The sequence below is a fragment of the Oncorhynchus nerka genome, linkage group LG19, assembly GCF_034236695.1.
Source record: "Oncorhynchus nerka isolate Pitt River linkage group LG19, Oner_Uvic_2.0, whole genome shotgun sequence".
Taxonomy (NCBI): Eukaryota; Metazoa; Chordata; class Actinopteri; order Salmoniformes; family Salmonidae; genus Oncorhynchus; species Oncorhynchus nerka.
In genome coordinates this window covers 35,716,343-35,742,108 of record NC_088414.1, presented here as the reverse complement: position 1 = coordinate 35,742,108, position 25,766 = coordinate 35,716,343, and the positions used below count along the sequence as shown (strand labels likewise).

Sequence of the window (25,766 nt, the reverse complement as noted above, 5' to 3'; positions counted from 1 at the left end):
AATGTCAAGAAAACAACTGCTGAACCACACAGGCCTACTTTTTATTTTTGATTAAGCTACAATACCGCCCCTAGACAGCCAACACATTTCAAGTTCTAAATCTTGTTCTATAATGACCAATCAAAAATAGTTCCACAATGTTGCAAATGTCATAAAAACAATCACCATAAACTGCATTTTGAAGTCATAAAATGTCATGTAAAAGTGTCTAATTTATTATCTATCTACATTTTGAATAAAAAATGTAGGTAACAAAAACCCCACATACAGTGAATATACAAGTGAAGGTTTCCAAGTGTTTTGGTTACATTCGAGACAAACTGTAAAATGATATGAGATAGGCAGCAGTTGTCAACAGGATCACTGTTGTGCCAAAGAAACCATACATCAATCAGACAAACACAAATTGAACAATGATGGCTTAGCAAAGAAACACCAGTATCTCCTGCATACCACAATCAACTTTTCGGTTCTAATCTGTTTCCATTTTGGTTTCAATTAAATAATATTGTTCTCTAAACAGTTGTATGCATCTGTCTTTAATTTGCTACCCAGCGTATACAGTTTGCTAGCGTTTGCCGACACAGTAAAATTATACCACCTCTTCTACATTATTCTGATTAGATTGTTTCTCACAGAGCATTGAGTCCCGTGATTTCCCAATCCCCCTCAACTGCTCCCTTCTTCATCTCCCGAAGAGCCACTGCCTCCTTTTTAGCCAGTTCCTCTGCACCCAGATTCTTTTTAGCCCTGGAAAGCATTTTCATCATATTTCAAAACATGTCAGAGATAAATTATATGCAGAGTCACAGCCTCACAACCTTACCATTTCTCCTCCACATCCTCGATGGTGTCAGGAAGAGGGATGTTGAGGGTTTCAGGGAGGAAGAAGGCGATGATGCCAGCCACCACAGCAGCACCTCCATAGATCATACTGGGCAGAGCGGGCAGCATCTCTTCCAGGATCAGCACAGCAGGCGCTGCCATGGAGCCCACCCTGGCCATGGTGGAGGTAAATCCCATTCCTGTCTGTCTGCAGGGGGAGGAGGAGGAGGTGGAGGAGAGAGGAAGAGGAGGAGAGAGGGGGAGGAGGATGCGGAGAAGGAGGAGGAGAAGTAGGGAAATTGCAAATTAAACAGAGAAATACATCATTTACCTAAGTTTTCACACTAATACATGTTAGAATCACATTTGGCAGCAATTACAGCTGTGAGTCTTTCTGGGTCTCTAAGAGCTTTGCATACCTGGATTGTGCAACGTTTGCCCATTTTTGTTATTTTTTAAATGATTTAAGCTCTGTCAAGTTGGTTGTTGATCATTGCTAGACAACCATTTTCAGGTCTTGCCATAGATTTTCAAGTCTATTTAAGTCAAAATTGTAACTCGACCACTCAGGAACATTCACTGTCTTCTTGGTAAGCAACTCCAGTGTAGGTGAATTCATCTCCTTGTGTCTAGTGGAAAGCAGACTGATCAATGTTTTCCTCTAGGATTTTGCCTGTACTTTGGTGTTGCAAACAGAATGCATGTTTTGGAATATTTGTTATTCTGTTCAGGCGTCCTTCTTTTCACTCTGTCAATTAGGTTAGTATTGTGGAGTAACTACAATGTTGTTGATCCATCCTCAGTCTTCTCCTATCACAGCCATTAAACTCTGTAGCTGTTTTAAAGTCACCATTGGCCTCATGGTGAAATCCCTGAGCGATTTCCTTTCTCTCTGCAGAGTTAGGAAGGACGCCTGTATCTTTGTAGTGACTGGGTATATTAATACACCATCCAAAGTGTATTTAATAACTTCATCATGCTCAAAGGGATATTTCATGTCTGCCTTGAATATCCCTTAATGAAGTGGTACCTGATGACGGTGTTGTCTAATGAAGTGGTACATGATGACGGTGTTGTCTAATGAAGTGGTACCTGATGACGGTGTTGTCTAATGAAGTGGTACCTGATGAAGGTGTTGTCTAATGAAGTGGTACCTGATGACGGTGTTGTCTAATGAAGTGGTACCTGATGACGGTGTTGTCTAATGAAGTGGTACCTGATGAAGGTGTTGTCTAATGAAGTGGTACCTAATGAAGGTGTTGTCTAATGAAGTGGTACCTGATGACGGTGTTGTCTAATGAAGTGGTACCTGATGACGGTGTTGTCTAATGAAGTGGTACCTGATGACGGTGTTGTCTAATGAAGTGGTACCTGATGACGGTGTTGTCTAATGAAGTGGTACCTGATGACGGTGTTGTCTAATGAAGTGGTACATGATGACGGTGTTGTCTAATGAAGTGGTACCTGATGACGGTGTTGTCTAATGAAGTGGTACCTGATGACGGTGTTGTCTAATGAAGTGGTACCTGATGACGGTGTTGTCTAATGAAGTGGTACCTGATGACGGTGTTGTCTAATGAAGTGGTACCTGATGACGGTGTTGTCTAATGAAGTGGTACCTGATGACGGTGTTGTCTAATGAAGTGGTACCTGATGACGGTGTTGTCTAATGAAGTGGTACCTGATGACGGTGTTGTCTAATGAAGTGGTACCTGATGACGGTGTTGTCTAATGAAGTGGTACATGATGACGGTGTTGTCTAATGAAGTGGTACCTGATGACGGTGTTGTCTAATGAAGTGGTACCTGATGACGGTGTTGTCTAATGAAGTGGTACCTGATGACGGTGTTGTCTAATGAAGTGGTACCTGATGACGGTGTTGTCTAATGAAGTGGTACCTGATGACGGTGGGGTAAAGCTCTCCAGTAAACAGATAAATACAGGTGAAGGATGCAGAGGTGAAGGCCTTCCCCAGACAAGCCAGAGTAGTCCTAATAGACTGCATGTCTGTGTTGGGATCAAAGGGGTTGTCATTGCCAATCCTTGTCAATAACTGTTCTCAATTAGATTATCAAAGACAAGACCAATGGCATTTAATTAGACGCGAACACAATAGACAACACAAAGTTGTGTGACCATCTAACCTGTGGGGACGAAGATGTTGGTGAATATCATCAAGGCAGACATGAGGAGACATGTTCCCTGAGTGATCCTCCGACCCAGAAAGGTAAGACTCCCCAGAGCCACCAGCTTGGCGGGGAAGTCCACCAGCCCAAAGATGACCTGGATCAGGTAGATGTTCACCCCAAACTTCTGCAGGTCCATTGCTAGGCCGTAGTAGGCAAAACTGGTAGAGAACCTGTAGGGTGAGAGGTCATTCGGATCACTGGAAGGTTTTGTAGATAAGAATAGGCACAAAGGTAACTGGAATGACAAATGAACCTTACCAAACAATGAACCTTACCAAACAACCATAAGACAGAGAGATATTCTTCTCATCACTGTGGTGCGTATCAAGTCGTATGCTGTGTGGGTGGTCTTACTCGACTGGACCTCTTTGTGCATGTGACATTCCAGAACCTGTAATTACACACATGCACATGCACATGCACAAACACGCACACACACACATAGCCACACACACACATAGCCACATGCACACATGCACACATGCCCAAACAGACACACACAGACAGACACACAAGCAGGTCATAATCCTTCTCTGATCTCCAAGATCAACTCACCCTTCCAGGAACCTCTCAATATGCCTGTATCCTTCGTTGTACCCCAGCCAGCTCTCTCACCTCCAGGGTGATCTTCTCTACCATCTCAGGTTTGCGGTTGATCCTGGCCACACGGTGGATGTGTTTCAGGGCCTCGTCAGACCTGCGATTTAGCACTAGCCAGCGGGCAGACTCAGAGTACCACCTTAGGACCAGTTGGGAAACACAAGAGACATTGCCTCTGGAAACCTTTCAAAGACTGCCATTCACCCATCAATCAAAAGGTAAGACATCCTGAATTGTTCATTCATGATATGGATAAGTACCTGTATAGTGGTGCAGTAAAATGGTACGCTCACCAGCTATAGAGGAAGAAGAGGAAGAAGGGAGCGCAGACAGCCATCTGCAGCTTGCGCCAGTCCCTGAGGCTGTGGGCGATGCCCGCCAGGACCATCTGGCCGAAGGTGAAGAAGAAGGACGAGAGGGTGCCCACTAGAGTGCGGGACATGGTGGGAATCCACTCCACCTCTGTGGACAGAAGTCTGTTATGACTCTGTTCTCTTGCGACAGGCAGTGGGTGGAAATGGGAACTCTCCAATGTAAAATCATTTGATTCATCTGAACTGGATTTCCCCAGGGTTTTCATTCCCAGACCCACCTCTGGCAAAAGGTCATCAATTTCCCCCTTGAAAGACTTAAAAAACAGTAACAATTTCCTTATGCTTAAAAGAGTAACAATGTCCTTATGCTGCAAGACCTGATAGTGTGCCAACTTTCACACATCACACAAAAAAAAGAGTAGAACATCTAAGTAGCAGGTAGGCTAGCGGTTAAGAGCATTGGGACAGTAACCGAAAGGTCGCTGGTTTGAATGGTGAAAAATCTGCCAATGTCCCCTTGAGCAAGTCACTTAACCATAATTACTCCTGTAAGTCGCTCGGGATAAGAGCATCTGCTACATTACTCAAATGTAAGTCTCTAGATGTATGGGCTATAGGTGGGGTGGTAGGGAGACTCACTGAGAGAGACTGTGTTGAGGATCACCCCAGATACTGCCATGCCTGTCATGAAGCGGAAGATACAGTAGATCATGAAGGAAGGTGAGAAGGCTGTACAGGTGCCCAGCGTGGCTAGCTGAAAATAGGACCAGATCAACAAGGCCTTTCGCCCAAATCTAGAGGGGAAAACAAATAGGGGAAACCACAGCAACACTTGCTCATAAGTCACAAGAACATAATGCATTGTTGTTGTTGGTGGTAACTAAGCACCAAAAATACAAGCCCTACCAAATCATTGAGGAGGGAATGTTCCCTACTGTGAAGTAAATTACATGGACACACAGTGAACACTCTGTGAACACACAGGCACACGCACACGCACACAGGGAAAACTTTGCTTCTGTGAAATTACTAAAAGTTCTAAGTGTGTAAAAATAAATAAGATAGAAGTCTGATATGTAGCAAATGTTAATCTTGTACTTTCAACCAGCTGGGCTCTATTCTGTCCAAGCACAAAGAAGATCAGGGTTCAAGCCAACATTTGTTTTTTCTGTTAAAGAGTCAATGATGTCCTAGCAATGGATACAGTAGGCTACATCTTAATTATTAATGTCAGACATCTATTTACAGTACTGATTTAGCTCTAGGTTACGTATTCATAAAGTACACAACGATAACGTGATGTTCTATAGGACAATATGATGATTCAATTGTTGAATTCCTTTGCCGTGATGAAAATGTTGAACACAAATGACGCTATAAGGTATTCCGTGTCTGTGACAGGACGTCGCTCACCTGTCTGACAGCCCTCCAAATATGACAGCCCCTGCCAGGACCCCACCCATATAAATAGTCTGGCTCATCTGTTTCATAGGACGGAGGGTACAGACCAAGTCCCACTGGAAAACAAGATCACAAATATTTTCTTATAGGCAGGATTGTAATATCACATTCTTTGCCTTGGCATTCAGCAACGTCATAAGGGCCACTGTTAGTGAATTATTAGACCTATTGAATGATACTAATAATAATATACACGTTTATTCATAAATCATGCATCATGATGTGGGAGAAGCACATGTACTTGTATTATTTTATATTATTACACCTACTAATTTATAACCCAGTACTTAAAAAATGCACATGGACAGCTCCACTTACCTCTGAGACAACAGTGGACAGAAATTCTGATTTGTCATAGGTCCAGCCATCCAGACATATCTCTGTCTCAAGCTCTGAAAAGTTAGCCTGATGTCCAATGACGCTTACGTTGCTTTCAAGAAGATGCCACTGCGCCTCGACATACCTCGTACACTTGGACAATTTGGTCCCGCTGGCATCCATCGGGATAAAGGCGCGAAGGAGCTCTCTGTCATCCACTTCTGATTGAGAGATGTTTTGACTACTGGCAATAGAAGTCCTATTGGGTATGGTACAGTGATGTCCAGGCATACCAGCTGTGAAATTATTCAACAGATTCTGGCTTGCCATCAGTAGACCAGGGATAGATAACAAGGTAACATGGATCCATTGGAAACGTCCGAACCCGCCAACGTCATTCAAGAGGTCCGCAAAACCCATATCGGTGAGTCTGATAGGAACAGTAGGCAAGTGTTAGTAGTCTTTAAACTGCTGGAGCAGTCTAAGAACAAGGCTTGCAAAAGTAAAAAAAAAAAAAAAAAAAAAAAAAAAAGTTATTCGAACAGTTATTGGGAAATGATTGAGTGCCGTTATTGTCCTATAAAACAACTCCAAAGGGCCAAGTGGTTCTGATGTGGTGGCCACCGCCCTTCAAATCCGCTGCTCAGCGCAGTAGTTAATTTTATACCTCTGAAGTTTCACCTGCTACTCCTGCACACGTTTTACGACACTACGGGAGCATCACAATTCTTAACTGAGGTGTTAATGGTTGTTAGACAGCAGATCGAGGTCAGTTGTATTCCTTGAGGGAACGTGACTGCATGAGATTCTGTGAATTTGTATGTGTCCCAAAAAGCCTATAGGTCTATAGAAACAGTGTGACATAGACGTGAATAATAACGGTAATGTTGAATAACATTATTATCCCCATATTGGAGTTCTAACCTAGACTCTCCTTCAAAACTAATGAATGTAATCGGGTTACAGAAAAGCAAAGCAAAAAAAGCAACAAAAAAAAAAAAAACACAAAAGCAAAGCCTTTATAATGGAATTTCACAGCAAGGGCTTGTAATGACATGCAAGGGCTCAGAGAGAAACTCATTGACATAATAATCCAGCTATGCCACTCAAAGGCGTTGTTTTAGCATGTCACGTGTTCAATTCAGCCCTAGTTCATCTCAAATGAGCCTATTGGGGATCTTGGTGTAACATTAAGATGACGGATTCCTCAGATTCAGGCATCGAGTTCATAGAGAGGTTTTAGAATATGTACAGACAGGCATCATATACTGTATCTTCCTTTGAGATATCCAAGGGGGCCAACCCACGCTACAGACCCACTGCTTGTGTACATAGACGGCTATAAAGTGGCACCCAAGTGCACATAAACAAAGGACGCCCTTGAGCAAGGTACTTAACCCTAATTACTCCGGGGTCGCCGCTATAATGACAGACCCTGGCCGTGACCTCACTCTCCAAGTGTTTCTCATGGAGAGTTGGGATATGGAAAAAATACATTTCCAATTCACACATGCGTAATAGTACACACTTGCACGTGTGTGAAATAGTATAAATAAGCACCCACCAATTTTTTGTTTTGTTTGTTGCATTAACTAGCCAATCAAATATTAACAGGGGTCCTGTGACTGTTAAAAGCTCACAGGGCTGAGGAATCATTGACAGCATGAGAAGACACTTTACTCTGTGGCCTATAGCTACATCTGGATCCTTCCCTCTCTCCTATTGTCTATTGGCCAATTATGAGTTATATCATCTCCACCATCACTGATTGACCCCCTCATCCAGGGTCAGATTACCCATCAGGCACATGCCCAGGGGCCCCCCACTGATGTTATGTAAAGAACCTGGCATAAACTATGGCAAAATATGTAGAATGTCATGAAATTTGCTTTAAAATTGAATTATTGTTTTAGCCACAAGGAAAAATTTAGAATTATATCCAGCTTCTGATTACAAAAATAGACTCGGCTGATGAGTCACTCCCTGGTTATACATGGCCTGTGTGTGCCGCAAAAGGGATGTCATGGTTTAAAATATTACTCACTGTCAGTACGAAACACACATTACATTCTCTGTGACATGAGCACATTCATTTGACATTAGGTGGTCATGTCTCGTCGTTGGCTTGGAGGAACGGTACAGTCCATACTGGTTTCTTTCCCCTAGCTCCTAACATTACTACGTTAATGTACGCTCAACTGAAAGATCTTGATACAGTATGTGCAAGCCAGATGGCACTATATCCTCCGTGTTACTTAGCAGAGTAATGTAGTGCCATCGTCATACTCCTTAAACCCATCTTCTCAGGGTTGAGTCATGGAAAAATGTTTTGGGATTTTTCATTCAATAATCAGAGGCAAATACGTAGCCTACTTATACAAGCAACCTTTTAGCTAATCCTATTGCATCATGTGTGATCCTTTACACCGATACGCTAATTCTGTTGGTTTTACCAGCTCACACAAACTGACAAAACAGGATAAATGAGCCGTGACAGCTTGTTGCGACGGTTTCTTTCATTTTTATTTCAAGTTTGAGGACTTGCTTGCAAAATACTCAGTGCAGATAGCAAACAAGTGTCTTTAGGATGAACTGAGATGATGCCGAAAAGGTTGAGTGCCCCCTCCAAACAAAGACATTACGTCAAACAATTAATTCCCCCCCCCCCCATCAGACATCATTGCACACATGATAGAACAGCAGAGGGTCACTTTCTTTATTACCACGACTCAGAATGCTTCTCTGCCCAGTTTAAAAATCCATAACGGAGACACCTGGGGCACCAGTGGTGCAGTCTCACCTAATCTGGATCCCAGCTTTGAGTTCTTTCATAAATAAAGTTTAAAAAAAAAATCTTTATTTTATGCCAATTCACAAACCACACCAACAAATTACTTTTGCCTCAAAAAACAAAACAAACCAGATTAGTGTACAAACATTTGCTTAAAAAACACTATACACCATTCTGTATCCTTGAAATAATTAAAAGTTCTGATTTAAACCCCCTGCCTCAATCAGGAATCTGTTAAAGCCCCAATCAGTAGTTGAAACCAAGCGCTTTCCACCGTTTCGTTAAAAAGATGAGATATGGGGTTGGAGAAATGCATCCATATCGCTGTCTATGACTTTGACAGTGGTTACAAGTACAAACCATCCATGATATCAAAATGATAGTTCTACCAATCAAATCAAATCAAAAACCAATGCTTTGAGGCTAAAGTGTTAGTTTCCATTTACTTTGTTTACAAACATTGGAGTAAAACAAGTTTATATTTCAGGTTCTGATGGGGTACGACAATTGAACTAAGCTCATGAGGCATTTATACATTATATTCTTCAATAATTAATGGGTACATATCATTAATTTATAAGTCACAAAATGGATGTAACAACTACATATTGAGTTATTCAGAATGTGTCTGACTCCAACAACAAATACAAGCATTGCACTCTATGCAAGTTAGTTACGGTACATTGAATATTGAGCGATGACTTGGCCACAGGTTTGACGCTGGGAATGCATTTGAAAGGGTAGGACTGAAGTTGCAGAATTAGGGAGAGCGCAGTTGTTGAATAGGGGTCATGGACAATCACTCTGCTTTGGTACGCTTCAGTGCCCCTGGAAGTTTATCTTGAAGCCTGAAAAGGGGAAATCATGCTGTACTTCTCACATGTATATACACTGCATTGAAATAGCGCTACATTAGAGGTCACACTTCACCTGGGAAGACAAATCCTTTAGGAGGGTTTAACCAAGAAGCAGCTACTGATGCGGTGTGGTCCTGCATGCCATGTAGAAATTCTATTACCAAAAAACAGAACATGGTGTTCTGTGATTTCACCTCTACATATTGATGGTTAGAAAAAGATGTGCCCTTACTTTGCAAGTGTGACTTCAACTCTGGTGCGAATCAGTTCAATGTATTTATCAATCTGGGTCTGAAAGAACAAATTGTTAACCAACACAGGTTCATAACAAACATTAGTAATTGTATGTAAAAACAAACTTTCATTCTTACTTTATTTTTGTCATAAACCGGAGGCGTGCTGAATAAGATGACATCAGCTGTCAATGAGAAAACAGAGTGGACTCTGGTTAGGCACATTTGTATCGCTGGAGGTTTCCAGATCGCATGGGACACCTCTAACATGCCATTTCAATAAAGCTACAGTATTCATTGAATAGTATGGACCTGTTAAAAGAATATATTACTGTACCTCAAGGCTATTTAAACCATGTCTACTGTACATCATTCAGACCCTGTCCCCTCCCATCTTTAGAGTAAATATAAGTCTGATTGCTCCCCGCAATTATGTAGGCAGAAGTACTGATCTGTACAATACAAGAACATAGACCAGGGATGGGCAACTTGGATGGGGTGCCCCAAAAAAATCTGAACTCATGAGGGGCCAGTGGTGTTCGCGGGTCTGAGTACCCACATGTGGATACGCCCCCACATTGCGAGTGAAACATTTTAGGAACCCCCCCCCCTTGACAGCAGAGAGAAATGTTTGAGTTAACTTTGTGCAATTCTACACATTCTGCCATGGGGTTGAAGAGAAAATGTTGCCATTTTAAAGCAAGTTTCCTGCAAGTCTACGTATTTTGCCATAGGGCGGAGACAAATGATCGCAGTTTTTAAATATGATACCGGAGACTGACGAACAAAATCAAATGGGGGGGCCCCCCAGACAGTAATTAGACCATGATAACAAGTTTAGATAGCTGACCGCTAGAATAATTTACCAATCTAAAAATGTTTAGCTGACAATGGGCTAATTGAGTGACTATCAGTGACTGACAGAGAAACACCGCAGACGCACACACACATTTCCACCTTGTGTATTCTACCTTGCAACAGTAGGTTGAAACCCCGACGGAGTAAATAATAAAACCGGTAAGTACATTTTTTGTTGATTAATCTGAGGGCAGCCAGTTGCCCATCCCTGACACAGGACGACCTACAGAGCCCCATTAGTTATTAACAAACATGACATGTAATGAGAAGTCTAAGTTCCCAGACGATCGTAAAATAAAAGCATGTGCGCATTATTAGAACATCAAGTGTCTACGTGACCGGGTGCAGAACACTCATTTATGAGCGTTAGACAAATGGAAGACTGGACAGTGTGTGATTCTTACCCAGTATGAGGATTGTGATACCATTGAAGACAGCTCCCACATATGTCATCAGCCACATAAAACCAGCCAGCTGCAACAGAGGGACCAGAACATTTCAGAAACCTACCACACCTTATGGATAAATGTCATGACAAGAATAAGGACCACATTTTCCTTGGCCACTATCGATCAATATAATTATTATCTTCTTATTCAAACATTGACTGTGTTTGATATGAGCGTCCCACAATGTTTAGCCTCTATAGTAACTTACTGTTGGAAAAACACACTAGCTGTAATCCACTCCTTCCTTCATCTGATAAACTCTTAATCCCTCATTTGAACATCTGCCAGGCATTTCTTTCTCTGCCACCACATGACAACTTTTCAGGCTTTCTTAGTCGGGCGTAACAATACTACATAAGAGACCGACTTCAGTGTTGTGAAAAAATCTTTTTTAAAATCTCTCCAAAGACAACTGACCACAGTTAAAATAGACAGCTCAAAATACTACTTTTTAATTGTACAATTCTAAGCACCGTAAGTCAATTTTCCATCCAGTCAACACAAACCCTAATTTTGTCCCAAGAGCATTACCCTTCAGCCGAGTAGATGAAACTGGTGAGACTCACAAAACTACTCCCCTTGCTATACATGCCTGACAGAAGATTCTACATCAAGCACTTCTAGAATGAATCCTTTAGATCCAATTGAAGACCATAGCATTGGAAATCTCCAAGACGGCAGTAGCTTATAGCCTAATGAACATTACCTTCAGTGAGTCCACCAGGTCCTCCACCAGCAGCAAGTGTTTGATCTGTTTAACGGCTCGGTTCACATAGGTCAGAAACACATCCACATATTTACGGAAAGTCTCAGGCCCAACAGTTAGGTCCTGTTCCATCAGACCCCTGTGGGAGAAAACACATCAGTCATCACCTAACAATCAAATCAGACAATGACTCCAAGGGGTCAAGTTCAATACAAGTAGACTCGGTTCTAATAATACATCCTTGTTTCCCCATTTTCCAACATATCCCAAGTTGAGCGGTCATACTTGAAGGGGTGGCCCTCTCCAGACTTCTGCACTGCCTGAATGACAGACTTGTAGATGCGGAAGGTGATTGTGACACAGAGCAGGGCAAGCAGCAGGTAGGACAACACACTGATGATGCTGAAGATGGCCAGGGACAGAAGGACCAGCAGGGACATGCCAAAGGCCACCGCAGACTTCTTGGGGTCCCGCCAGTACACCAGCTCCATCACTGGATGAGGAACGAACAGGATGGAACAGGGGAGAGAGAGTTAATTCTCAAGCCAAACCTGACTGTCAGATGTCCTTTATAAATCCTAATACTTAAGGAAGGTTTTGATGAGAAACCTGAGAGCATAAAGTTCCCAATTTCCCTCATATGATCTCAGGTATGACCATAACGCCACTGCCAACATGCAGTTCATTCTAGTTGAATGAGTCGTGGCTGTGAGGATATCCATGTTACAACACACAGATCTCAGACAGAGCCAAATCTAAAAGGCATTTTCTCAGGGTTCAAAATAATGGAATGGAACACAGGGTCAACTCCTTTTCTCCTTGAGGAACTGGAACAATTGACAGTGCGCCGTTATTTGGTCACGTCATGTTAGTCTAATTCTCCATAGCACCAGGGCATCAGTCCACAATCAACACTGGAAAATCATTTCCCCTCAGTTATAAGGTGAACTGGTGGCAAATGGTTATCATTATCCTGAAAAATTGGTAATCCAGTCAACGGTCTCATATCTAGTGAAATTCAGTGGGGACCTTCCATTTCATTCATAGTTGTCCTAATTCAGGAGTTGTTCACTATCCCAAATGGGCTGTAGCCTGCAGCCAGGGTTTTTGTAGTCTAGAATGGTGCCAAAAACACACGCTTCGACACAAATGGCCCCTCATCTGTTAACTTGATGCCAGTTCAGGAAGCACTAGGCTTCATCAATAGCTAGGATTCCATGTGAATATTCTCAAATTCACATTAAGAAAATAAACACATTGTCCCACCATTGGTGTGTTTCCACTAGGGTTGCAAAGGGTCAGAAACTCTGGTAAATTAATCCCTGGAATTTCTGAACTGACGCTTAAATTCATCAAACAAGTTAGCGTATAACAGTGAAGCTTTGTGGGATACATAAGGCAATTCTAGGTCTTGTGGCCTAATTTTTAGTTAAACTATCCCCAATTCTATGGAATTGCAACCCTCTGCATGCAGTGTATTCTTCCATCACATGTACAGCTGATTCTCAAGATCTTGCACACTGATGACATGCTATTGAGCCCACACTACTACACTGTCTGAGCCAAGGACTACATGCTTTCTGGTAAGTTTTGATTACAATACTGGGTGGGGTGAATATATTTTATTTGACTTACATGATTTTTTTTGTTAACTAGAATAATAGTAGCGTACAGCAAAGTTTGTTTAAATCAATTCTAACTTGTTAACAATTCCTGCTAGTTAGTTTTTGCTACAATGTGGGTTTTAGCCTGCTTGCCGAGGACTGTTAATTCACCCGTTTCCATACGTTTCATTTGAAAACATTTCTTACAAAAGGAGTTGTTAATCTAACTGCTTAACTATTTATCTATTCATGGAATGTCAAATTCACAAAAATGTAATCTATGTATAACAATGCAAGGTTCATTTAACTGTAAAATAAGATAATATATTCAAAAATATTAGCTTTGAATGCCTGAAATCTATCATCTTGTTGTAGTTAAAGTTATTTTGCAACTGACATGCAGGCATGACAGTTAGCATGAAAAAAATACAAATATTTTCAATAGGCACAGGGTAGCTAGCTTAAGTTTGGTACCTAGCTAGCACCAATACAACTAGCCTGAAACCAATGACCAGTAGAAACTGCAGTAATCTTCATTTTCTTAGCAATGATTTATGAATCCTTGTGAGTACGTATTAGCTAGGTAGCCACTTGAGTTCAACTTCAATAGGTCAACAACCAGTTCATGAAGCTAACATTATAGGCAGCCAGCTAGCTTCATCTGGCTAGTGAGGCTCAACCAGACAGAGTTATGCGTTGTGAAGCTAGCCACAATAAGGATTAGGCACAAGTGGAAGTTGCCATTTGGCTTCAAAATAAAAGGATCCCTTTGAAAGTGATACAGAAGGTTACAATCGGTGGACTCATGCCATATTTAGACTAATGTTAAATCAAGGTTGGAATGCGAAGCAATAAAATGGGGTATCAGTCTACTCGGTGACACCCACAGAACACAATTGTTCAGAGTTAACACAAATATTAGCGTTGTAGCTCTTATCGCGGGACTGACTGTGAAATCACCTCCCCAGTAAGCGTATTTTGTGTATTGACATTCAAATTGCACTGTACAGCTTTACCTAAGGATTGGGGATCAATGAAATGGGGTATATTTTTCCCCCAACATCCTCTGAGTTAGACTCCAAAACATCCAGACAGTATTGTTTTTCCTTGGGAATAGTGTTCAATACACAGGTTGACAATAAATGTGGCTCAATTCAGGTGTTTCAAAGTCCCGCAATAAGAGCTACAACGCTAATCTTCTCTGGGTGTCATTGATCCACAATCCATAGGTAAGGCTGTACAGTGAAATAAGTATGTCCCCAATGCAATTCTAAAGTATAATACATCCAGTGTGGTTGCAATAGATTTGTCAAATTAACAACATTGTCTTTTGCTGGTTTTACATAACATTCCAACCTCATTTAGCATGACCTATTCAATTATGGCATAATTCTACTATTTGTATTCATTTGCATCACTGACAATGGCATACTTTTATTTTGAAGGCTAACTGCAAAGTCCACTATTGTGGCTGATCCTTATTGTGGCCAGCTTCACATAGATGGGTCCGACCACCATTAATCAAATAAAAACTGTCTTATAAATTAGAGTTATTTTGGATGATGACACCTAGCTATAGCTACTGAAACCGATGTCGTTTTGCAATGTTTTTGGGGAAGACATTGTTTGCATCCATGAGCTAGCTAGCTTTTTTTATGACCAGTACTGTAGGTTCACAAGACAACTTTACCAGCATCATAACGGATGACTTGTGACATATGACATACGAGTGATAATTGAATAAAAACGCAAAACATTAATGAACGTGTTAAATTATTGTGTGACGTGCAGTCATATTCAGGTCCTGATTGGCCAAATAGTGTTATTTGATACGCAAAGACCCAAACGGCATTCCATAGTATGAGAAATCGTGGTTGAGAATGAAAAGACTGAACAAAACAGCACAGCAAGTAAGTGAAAGAAATAGGTTGTGACTATGTTTTACTGATAATGGGGACATACATAAATGATAACAAAAAACCATTTTGGTCAGTGTGGTGTGTGTAACCTTTAACTAGGCAAGTCAGTTAAGAACAAATTCTTATTTACAATGGACGGCCTACCCCGGCCAAACATGGACGACGCTGGGCCAATTGTGCGCCGCCCTATGGGACTCCCAGTCACGGCCGGATGTGATACAGCCTGGATTCTGAAGCATGCGTTGATGGCTTAGCGTTTATTTCCGGACTGCAGCACTCTCTCTCCATTGATTGGTAGGTTACACTATATTTAGTGTACCCTACCTATATTTACACTATCCTTCAAATACTGAGCAACACATTTACCATTTGTCTCTGTACTCCATAAGTGGTGAAACACTAAAATGTGATAATCTTTGTTCAAATGTATACGCATGAAACATACATTATGGAACACATGCCCCACACTCAGTCATAGTTAGTGGAAATCAAAAGCTGGCCTTCTTATTGTAAGGCACATTGTGCACATTTTGCCAAGCTGTTTTTAGCTTCTGAAGCAGCCAAATTGACTTTTACAATAGCTGGCTAGGCTAGTCAAACTGTAACATGGGAGAGACGATATGGACATGCTTGGTGCCCACAATGATGACGTTTGTAGCAAGAGTGGAGGAGAATGAATTCGGTTCAGTTCAGTCAGTCCTCCTGATGACCCCTTCACAGGTAGTTAGTTATACCGGTGCCTAGAAACTTCAGAGTGAATTTGAAACTTGTCTGCCGAAATTGGGACTGTACAGAATCAGTCATTTTTTTACAAGAATAATAGTTTAAGCTAGACGTTAATCCCGTAGTTGTGATTTTCACCTAATGTACCACAAAAAAGTGCTTTAGCCGTCATCCTGGCCTGATATCGGCTACACCATCTTAGCTACTTCCCTCTCCTTAATGCGGAGCGAGGGACACTGCCGCATCTGTTGCAGCGCATACTCTCCCCATTGAGCAGTAGACTATCAGTGACATCCAGATGGTTACTACCAATATTACAAATTATTTCTCGTATAGGCTGCCATCTTACTAAAAAATAAAATCAAGTGGGATGGAACAAATTTGAGATTGTGACCAATACTACAAGGTATTTCTCCGTAGCCCATCAAAATAAACATCACTTACTTTGACAAGTAAGTAGTGCCATGCTGCTGCCAGTAGCCAGCATTTCTAGCTGGAAGTGCTGATCAGAACCGAATCCATTCGTCGCCACACTACATTTACATTTAAGTCATTTAGCAGACGCTCTTATCCAGAGCGACTTACAAATTGGTGCGTTCACCTTAAGACATCCAGTGGAACAGCCACTTTACAATAGTGCATCTAAATCTTTTAAGGGGGGGGTGAGAAGGATTACTTTATCCTATCCTAGGTATTCCTGAAAGAGGTGGGGTTTCAGGTGTCTCCGGGAGGTGGTGATTGACTCCGCTGTCCTGGCGTCGTGAGGGAGTTTGTTCCACCATTGGGGGGCCAGAGCAGCGAACAGTTTTGACTGGGCTGCGCGGGAACTGTACTTCCTCAGTGGTAGGGAGGCGAGCAGGCCAGAGGTGGATGAACGCAGTGCCCTTGTTTGGGTGTAGGGCCTGATCAGAGCCTGGAGGTACTGAGGTGCCGTTCCCCTCACAGCTCCGTAGGCAAGCACCATGGTCTTGTAGCGGATGCGAGCTTCAACTGGAAGCCAGTGGAGAGAGCGGAGGAGCGGGGTGACGTGAGAGAACTTCGGAAGGTTGAACACCAGACGGGCAGCAGCGTTCTGGATGAGTTGTAGGGGTTTAATGGCACAGGCAGGGAGCCCAGCCAACAGCGAGTTGCAGTAATCCAGACGGGAGATGACAAGTGCCTGGATTAGGACCTGCGCTGCTTCCTGTGTGAGGCAGGGTCGTACTCTGCGGATGTTGTAGAGCATGAACCTACAAGAACGGGCCACCGCCTTGATGTTAGTTGAGAACGACAGGGTGTTGTCCAGGATCACGCCAAGGTTCTTAGCGCTCTGGGAGGAGGACACAATGGAGTTGTCAACCGTGATGGCGAGATCATGGAATGGGCAGTCCTTCCCCGGGAGGAAGAGCAGCTCCGTCTTGCCGAGGTTCAGCTTGAGGTGGTGATCCGTCATCCACACTGATATGTCTGCCAGACATGCAGAGATGCGATTCGCCACCTGGTCATCAGAAGGGGGAAAGGAGAAGATTAATTGTGTGTCGTCTGCATAGCAATGATAGGAGAGACCATGTGAGGTTATGACAGAGCCAAGTGACTTGGTGTATAGCGAGAATAGGAGAGGGCCTAGAACAGAGCCCTGGGGTCGCCAGTGGTGAGAGCGCGTGGTGAGGAGACGGATTCTCGCCACGCCACCTGGTAGGAGCGACCTGTCAGGTAGGACGCAATCCAAGCGTGGGCCGCGCCGGAGATGCCCAACTCGGAGAGGGTGGAGAGGAGGATCTGATGGTTCACAGTATCGAAGGCAGCCGATAGGTCTAGAAGGATGAGAGCAGAGGAGAGAGAGTTAGCTTTAGCAGTGCGGAGGGCCTCCGTGATACAGAGAAGAGCAGTCTCAGTTGAATGACTAGTCTTGAAACCTGACTGATTTGGATCAAGAAGGTCATTCTGAGAGAGATAGCGGGAGAGCTGGCCAAGGACGGCACGTTCAAGAGTTTTGGAGAGAAAAGAAAGAAGGGATACTGGTCTGTAGTTGTTGACATCGGAGGGATCGAGTGTAGGTTTTTTCAGAAGGGGTGCAACTCTCGCTCTCTTGAAGACAGAAGGGACATAGCCAGCGGTCAGGGATGAGTTGATGAGCGAGGTGAGGTAAGGGAGAAGGTCTCCGGAAATGGTCTGGAGAAGAGAGGAGGGAATAGGGTCAAGCGGGCAGGTTGTTGGGCGGCCGGCCGTCACAAGACGCGAGATTTCATCTGGAGAGAGAGGGGAGAAAGAGGTCAGAGCACAGGGTAGGGCAGTGTGAGCAGAACCAGCGGTGTCGTTTGACTTAGCAAACGAGGATCGGATGTCGTAGACCTTCTTTTCAAAATGGTTGACGAAGTCATCTGCAGAGAGGGAGGAGGGGGAGGAGGATTCAGGAGGGAGGAGAAGGTGGCAAAGAGCTTCCTAGGGTTAGAGGCAGATGCTTGGAATTTAGAGTGGTAGAAAGTGGCTTTAGCAGCAGAGACAGAAGAGGAAAATGTAGAGAGGAGGGAGTGAAAGGATGCCAGGTCCGCAGGGAGGCGAGTTTTCCTCCATTTCCGCTCGGCTGCCCGGAGCCCTGAGCTCGCAATGAGTCGTCGAGCCACGGAGCAGGAGGGGAGGACCGAGCCGGCCTGAGGAGGCAGAATCAGGAGATAGGTTGGAGAAGGTTTGAGCAGAGGGAAGAGGTGATAGGATGGAAGAGGAGAGAGTAGCGGGGGAGAGAGCGAAGATTGGGACGGCGCGATACCATCCGAGTAGGGGCAGTGTGGGAAGTGTTGGATGAGAGCAAGAGGGAAAAGGATACAAGGTAGTGGTCGGAGACTTGGAGGGGGAGTTGCAGTGAGGTTAGTGGAAGAACAGCATCTAGTAAAGATGAGGTCGAGCATATTGCCTGCCTTGTGAGTAGAGGGGGAAGGTGAGAGGGTGAGGTCAAAAGAGGAGAGGAGTGGAAAGAAGGAGGCAGAGAGGAATGAGTCAAAGGTAGACGTGGGGAGGTTAAAGTCGCCCAGAACTGTGAGGTGAGCCGTCCTCAGGAAAGGAGCTTATCAAGGCATCAAGCTCATTGATGAACTCTCCGAGGGAACCTGGAGGGCGATAAATGATAAGGATGTTAAGCTTGAAAGGGCTGGTAACTGTGACAGCATGGAATTCAAAGGAGGCGATAGACAGATGGGTAAGGGGAGAAAGAGAGAATGACCACTTGGGAGAGATGAGGATCCCGGTGCCACCACCCCGCTGACCAGAAGCTCTCGGGGTGTGCGAGAACACGTGGGCGGACGAAGAGAGAGCAATAGGAGTAGCAGTGTTATCTGTGGTGATCCATGTTTCCGTCAGTGCCAATGCACTACGCCGCATGACATACGTCATCCATTTGGGCACCAGGCCTGTCCATATAACCTCTCCCCTGTAACACTGGCTAGCTTTCAATAAATTGGCTGAGCGGTCAAGAGTTACCTCTACATACGATCAAGACAAGTCACATTGCATGCTGCATATTTCAGGTGCACTCGAGCTGATCGGAGGAGAGGCCTCTATCTTATTTCAGTCATAAGCTCGGGTTTTACATTGAGATAAAAGCAGGACATTGGCCACCTTCATGACGAGGGGTATGTACAGGAGTTCTGATTGCGTCCAAGTCTAGGAGTTCAGTAAATTTGCCTGGAGTATACAGTGTTGAAATGTACTAATGAGACAAATGTGCAGGAATTGAAGGTGCCAAAAATAATGTCATAAGGTTTTACCGTATACACAGAATAAACATGACGTTTCTTGGCTCACCACTTACATTTCCTTGACGAAACCACTGAGCTGACAAGGTTGGTTTGATTAATGAAAGCAAAGGGATGGTAACCATGCCGTCCTTGGTCCAATCCTTGTCAGGGTGATAGAACCATTTTAAAAGCCTTCAAATAGGGCCATGTGCTCGCGGTCGTTGCTACCCGGGATCCTTGGTATGTCCCTAAACTGACAATACCGTAGCCACATAACATTGGTCAGAGATCAACTGGGTGAACAAACGAACTATTGTGGGCTACGGAGCTACTCAAAAATTACAAAAGGCTTTCTATGGGCTTCGGCCTTTGCTAGCTACCAAATTACCCAAACAATTGCTTTATGGTATGGGCAATTCGCAACACTGTTAACCAACAGAGGGACTGTAACGTTACCTATAATATAATAAACCAATAACTAGCTAACGTTAGCCAACATGAGTCCTGTTCAACATGTGATCAAATCGCTAATTCTCTGGGGCACCGTTAGCATGCACACACACACACGCATAACCCCCCCGCCATCAATTGTTTGAACATGAATCGCATACGAGTGTGGTTGAGCTGAGCTCGAGCTATTACGGTCAAAATGTTTGCATTCAAAATAAAACAATTCAAAAAATAATAATTTCCTACCGGAATATGTGGATTCTTTTGTCGATGAAGCGTTCAGAGAGGACGAGATCTGGCCAGACTGTGTCATCGGATCTGCCATTTTTGTGATTATTTCTACCCAGACAACGAGACAATCAAAATAAACGTAAAATCGAAGTGCGTAGCTAGCTAATATGTTCTGTTCCAAATTCTTTTCAATTTTTAATAGATGACTGACGCTAAATTGACTCCTCAAGCCCGTTTGACGCCTTGAAAATGATGTTTCGGAGCACAACGATGGACGTGCCTTCACCACGAAGGGGGGGCTTGGCTTTAAAGGTGTGGTCTCAATATGGTCTAGTCAGTATCATTACCTTATACCGCATATTTATACAGTGGCTTACTTATGCTACTATTTTATAAATAATTGTTTAAAAAATCCTGAGTTCATGTTTCCTATATCCATAAAATAACCTTAATAATCACCCAGCCAATCAACCAATCATCTCAAGAACCCCAGGGGCTCTCCCAAGTTTATTCACAGGGTTTACTATCTACCCCTTTGTGTGTGTGTGTGTGTGTGTGTGTGTGTGTGTGTGTGCGTGCGCGTGCGCGTGCGAGTGCGAGAGGGGATTATTATCACAAATATTTTTACTGAAATAGAAGGAAAATATAAAATATAATTTAAACAATAACAGAAATGGGGACCAATTACTATTTTTTGACAAGGCTTTGTGTCACTGAAAAACCCAGAATGTAGATTCTGTTTTCCATTCAGGGGCAACAACAATGCCTTATTATTTACAAAAATGTCATGGCACTGGTAGGCTGCCGTTCTCTGAGCATCACAAGGCTGTATAGCTGCCATTTTTATTTCAGCTTTTGCTTCTGATGGTTTGTTGCAGAGGAAGTGCAGACATCTGGATAGGAATCATATAATTAGTGGCTAGAAAGCACTAGTCGAGACATACAGTGCTGCGATGGATGCAATTGGTGTTTCCTACTCGAACCCATTGGAGGACTACGAGATGATTCACCGGATCGGTAGTGGTACATACGGAGACGTATTTAAGGTAGGCCTATTTGAAATAAACCATGCTCTGATATTTTGCAGTCCTTTAGTGAAAATGATGTCTCCTTCAAACAGGATTTGTATCCACCCCCCCGATGTATAAGATTGTTTTGATATGGCTTTATTGGTATACCTGAGCAGACCCACCTGTTTGATTAAATGGTTATTCATATCCCTAGTCGGTTCCATGTTGACGGGTTGCAGTCAACGTTTAAAAACAGAATGTGATGGTTTTATTAATCAAGAGTGATATAAATTGTTTTGTGATTTTATTTTTTTATATATTTTTTCTGATATAATGTTGCCAGAAAAGTGGTATTTCACCATCCGTTCTGTCATTAATTTGTGCATGGAGGCAGGCAGCATGGTCTCTCTCCATAACTGTATTGAATGTTTGGTTGACATGTGCACAGAGTTTAACATCAGAATGGCTGATGTCAAAACAAGGCTAAAGTTGAAATTGAAATGCTGAAAAACCCCTTTTCTCTTGGTCTACCCGGTCATTTGTTGAAAAAGGTCCAGCACACTAAATTATGAAATGCACTCCACTGTTAAATCTAACAATATGGTTAGCTGAGATGGTGACTAGAAGGGAGCAGTTGGTAACAGGAAACTAACAATGAGTTGAGAAAGGAAGAAGTGTCATCTGTGAGAAACTCACTGTACACATGAAGCCAGTACCTTGACCGATTACATAATATTTGGAATGGCCAGCAAAAATATTATTTTCACTGCAGCTTCACTGTCATAGCACATGACACCCAAGACACCCTTGTAAAGTATTGGAGAGAGTTCTGTAATGAATGTACTTTTTCTAATTGAAAAAATAAAATGAGTAGATCATTAAATTAGGGAACGATTGGTCGCCTAGGTCCTGTTTGGTAAGTGATGTTGATCAGACATTTGCAATAATAGGCGAGGTAAAAGTTCTGCTGCAATATGATACATGCCTTACATCTCCGGAAATCTTTTACTACAGAAACAAAACAGGAAGTGAGTACCGTTCCGTAACAGATGTCTTTTTTTCAAATGTAGCAGTTCTTCTATTGGTGACACGAGCCTCATTGTTCCCTGGTGGCCGTTTGCTGCTTTGCTTGGTAACAGAAGCATGGTGTCTGTATGATCTGTAGACCAGTGGAAGCTGCATAGGAGAGGACGGCGTATAATAATGTCTGAACGAAGCTAATGGAATGGCATCATGATCTGTAGACCAGTGGAAGCTGCATAGGAGAGGACGGCATATAATAATGTCTGAACGAAGCTAATGGAATGGCATCATGATCTGTAGACCAGTGGAAGCTGCATAGGAGAGGACGGCATATAATAATGTCTGAACGAAGCTAATGGAATGGCATCATGATCTGTAGACCAGTGGAAGCTGCATAGGAGAGGACGGCATATAATAATGGCTGGAACAGAGCGAATGAAATGGCATCAAACACATAGAAACCATGTGTTTGATACCATTCCACCTATTCCGCTCCAGCCATTACCACAAGCCCGTCCTCCCCAATTAAAGTGCCACCAACCTCCTGTGCTGTAGCCATACAGTGAGGGTGTTCTTTCCTTTATCACCCAAGTTTTCTCAGAAAAAGAAAGTGTGAGCACAAGGCCTACAAATAGGATAATATATCTGGAAATATTTTAACTAGTGATGCGTGGTAGGCTACTATTCCTTTTCCCATTGTAGAACTGAGATGCTGTGACACTCATGACTTCAAAGGTCATGTCACTACCTATAACGTTCACAGCAAGAAGTGAAACCACAATGTCATATGATCAGAATAAAAATGTATTTTTTTGTTGTACTTTGTCTTCTCTATAGGCACGAAACATCAAGACATCCGTGATCTCTGCAATCAAAGTTGTAAAACTAGATCCTGGTAGGATATTTATCCCAAATGTGATTGTGTTTATCTTAAAGGCCCAGTGATTCTCCTGTGTTTAATATATATTTACACACTATGAGTTTGGAATAATAGTGCGAAATTGTGAAAATTATGATTATGCCCTTTTATAGAGTTGTTTGAAAGGACTGCCTGAAATTTCTGCCTGTTTTGATGGGATTGAGTTTTGGCCTGCCTGGTGACACCAGTTAATACTCCAACAAGAAAGAGGGCTCCAAACCTATCTGCCAATAACAGCTAGTTTTCAGTTTTCCCTTCCCCACTCAGACCACTCCCAGACAGTCCTAGCTAAATTCTTGCTTGAAAAATTATATTTGATAAGAAGCTATTTTTGGTTATTGTTTTTCAATTAAAATGGTCAAAAATCACAGTAAGGTACTTAATTGTTACCCAGATATGATATTGAGATAAAAAAATATCTGCATTGGACCTTTAATTAGATTGTGGCGAAGTCGTGATATTCCAGTCTTTTCTCATCTCTCTCTTCAGGTGATGACATCTTATCTATCCAGCAGGAGATTACCATGATTAAAGAATGCACTCACAAGAACATTGTGGCCTATTTCGGCAGCTACCTCAGGTTTGGTCTGCAATCAAACATTACGTTGAAACTTGATATGAAATGCAATGAGGTATTCCATTTAATAGTGGTGGGAAAAGTACCCAGTTGTCATACCTAAAAGGTACTGTACCTTAATAGAGAATGACTCAATTAAAAGTGAAAGTCACCCAGTAAAATACTACTTGAGTAAAAGTCCTTATATTAATCAAACTATGCGGTTTATTTATCGATAGCCAGGGGCACACTCAAACACTCAGACATAATTTACAAACAAAGCATTTGTGTTTAGTGAGTCTGCCAAATCAGAGGCAGTAAGGATGACCAGGGTTGTTCTCTTGATAAGTGTGTGAATTGGACCATTTTCCTGTCCTGCTAAGCATTCAAAATGTAACATGTACTTTTGGGCATCAGGGAAAATGAATGGAGTAAAACGTACATTATTATCTTTATGAATGTAGTGAAGTAAAAGTTGTAAAACAAAATACCCCACAAAACTACTTAAGTAGTACTTTAAAGTATTTTTACTTAAGTACTTTACACCACTGTCCTTTAACGGCATGCCTCTTCCTTTGATAGAAATAACAAGCTGTGGATTTGCATGGAGTACTGCGGAGGAGGTTCCCTGCAGGACATTTATCATGGTAGTTAATACATGGCTCTGGTGTATATGAATGGCATCATCCAGTGTTCAAGTAAAGATTCAACCAGGAAAATATGTAAAACTATATATATATATATATATATTTTACCCCCAAAAATATGGGGGATTGGAAATGATGCAGACAATTACATTGATGGAATCCACAATCAATCTGCAATATTAAAGCTGATCTATCCCTTAAAAAAATTATCAAATAAATGATATCAGTTACTACTTGTGTACATCATTCATTTTTAAAAATGATGGCCCTGACATACTTCATTTTTATGTTTCCATAGTTACTGGCCCCCTGAATGAGAGGCAGATTGCATATGTGTGCAGGGAAACACTACAGGTAAGCATGAAATTATATGCAGATTTATTCATTGGCTGAGGCGTTCAACCATTTTCTACTGTGAAACTTTCTATTTGGATGTAACATTATTCACATTATAAATTCATAAACATCATGCTTGACTGTTGCTCTGGGGTACAGTGCCACACTCTAAAAAATAAAGGTGCAAGTTGGAACCAAATAAGGTTCTTGAGAGCAATGCCATAGGGCATGGGTATTCAACTTTGACCCTACGAGGTCCGGAGCCTGCTGGTTTTCTGTTTTACCTGATAATTAATTGCACCCACCTGGTGTCCCAGGACTAAATCAGTCCCTGATTAGAGGGGAACAGTGAAAAAAAGCAGAGTTGAGTTTGAGGGCCATAGGGTAACCATTTTAGGGTCTCTGAAGAACCATTCAAAAATCCAAACCAGAAATGTGTTTGGCCTTCCAGGACTGGATTGAATAGCCCTGCTGTAGTGTTTAAAGCCTTATTTGCATATTTCTCAGTGCCTTTTGAATGAATTTGAGTTACCAGTACCACCCATGACTGTGTTTGCTACTGAGAGAGACATGGTTGTTGCATCCATTCATTTACAGTCATGTGGCCTTCACAAAGTGACAAAACAATACATATTTCATAAGGACTTATTTTAAGGGCCTCTTAAATGACATTAAGCTGGCTTGCAAAGTGATGTGTAATTCCTATTGGAATCCAGCCTGATTGGGGATATCCAACATTTGGAACTTTTATTCACATGCAACCTGCATTCAGAATGACTACCAGGGTTGAGAAGATGAAGGTATGAGACGACCTTAAACATCTTCACTGGAACACTAACTGATGCAATAAGTCCAAGTAACAGATTGGAATAGTTTAGAAAAATGTATGTTATATATTTGAGTAGCATGAGATTCAATTAATCAATCAATGTGCATGCAAAAACATAGATATTGAAACAAACAATTCTAAAAACCAACCTGCAATAGAGCATGCTGGGAAATAGATTAATTATGGGCATGGTTTTGGTTAAACTCTG

The 25,766-nt window shown here is 42.4% G+C and overlaps 3 protein-coding genes across 6 annotated transcripts in view; 1 reads left to right on the top strand and 2 right to left on the bottom strand.

Annotated features, from left to right (window-relative positions):
* Positions 1-20: 20 nt before the first annotated feature.
* Positions 21-6,329, bottom strand: oatx (organic anion transporter X). Its single transcript, XM_029620990.2, has 10 exons — positions 5,708-6,329; positions 5,342-5,445; positions 4,568-4,722; positions 3,908-4,076; positions 3,630-3,753; positions 3,290-3,405; positions 2,970-3,184; positions 2,724-2,832; positions 827-1,033; positions 21-750 (listed from the first exon to the last, which is right to left on the bottom strand). Exons 1-10 carry the CDS (start codon positions 6,125-6,127, stop codon positions 633-635), a joined length of 1,737 nt encoding a protein of 578 aa, XP_029476850.1. The 5' UTR covers positions 6,128-6,329; the 3' UTR covers positions 21-632.
* Positions 6,330-8,205: 1,876 nt separating this feature from the next.
* On the bottom strand, positions 8,206-20,550 carry LOC115101475 (reticulon-3-like). Of its 3 annotated transcripts, none has more exons than XM_029620984.2 (7): positions 16,292-16,467; positions 11,887-12,094; positions 11,602-11,740; positions 10,851-10,920; positions 9,727-9,773; positions 9,588-9,646; positions 8,206-9,346 (listed from the first exon to the last, which is right to left on the bottom strand). In XM_029620984.2, exons 1-7 carry the CDS (start codon positions 16,332-16,334, stop codon positions 9,298-9,300), a joined length of 615 nt encoding a protein of 204 aa, XP_029476844.2. In that variant the 5' UTR covers positions 16,335-16,467; the 3' UTR covers positions 8,206-9,297. The 3 variants fall into 3 exon arrangements, with proteins under 3 accessions (XP_029476844.2, XP_029476843.2, XP_064860984.1); XM_029620983.2 differs by lacking the exon at positions 16,292-16,467 and adding an exon at positions 20,254-20,546 and having other exon boundaries at positions 8,410-9,346; XM_065004912.1 differs by lacking the exons at positions 9,727-9,773; positions 16,292-16,467 and adding an exon at positions 20,254-20,550 and having other exon boundaries at positions 9,330-9,346.
* A 467-nt stretch (positions 20,551-21,017) lies between these two features.
* The window catches only part of LOC115101472 (mitogen-activated protein kinase kinase kinase kinase 2-like), a 29,466-nt gene continuing 24,717 nt past the window's right edge, over positions 21,018-25,766 (top strand). Inside the window, exons 1-5 of one of the 2 annotated variants that reach the window (XM_029620980.2) lie at positions 21,018-21,284; positions 23,109-23,166; positions 23,680-23,770; positions 24,329-24,393; positions 24,692-24,747. In XM_029620980.2, coding sequence (XP_029476840.1) covers positions 21,192-21,284; positions 23,109-23,166; positions 23,680-23,770; positions 24,329-24,393; positions 24,692-24,747 — 363 coding nt within the window. In that variant the 5' untranslated portion in view covers positions 21,018-21,191. The remainder of the gene's footprint in view (positions 21,285-23,108; positions 23,167-23,679; positions 23,771-24,328; positions 24,394-24,691; positions 24,748-25,766) is intronic. The other variant, XM_029620981.2, reaches the window with a different exon arrangement.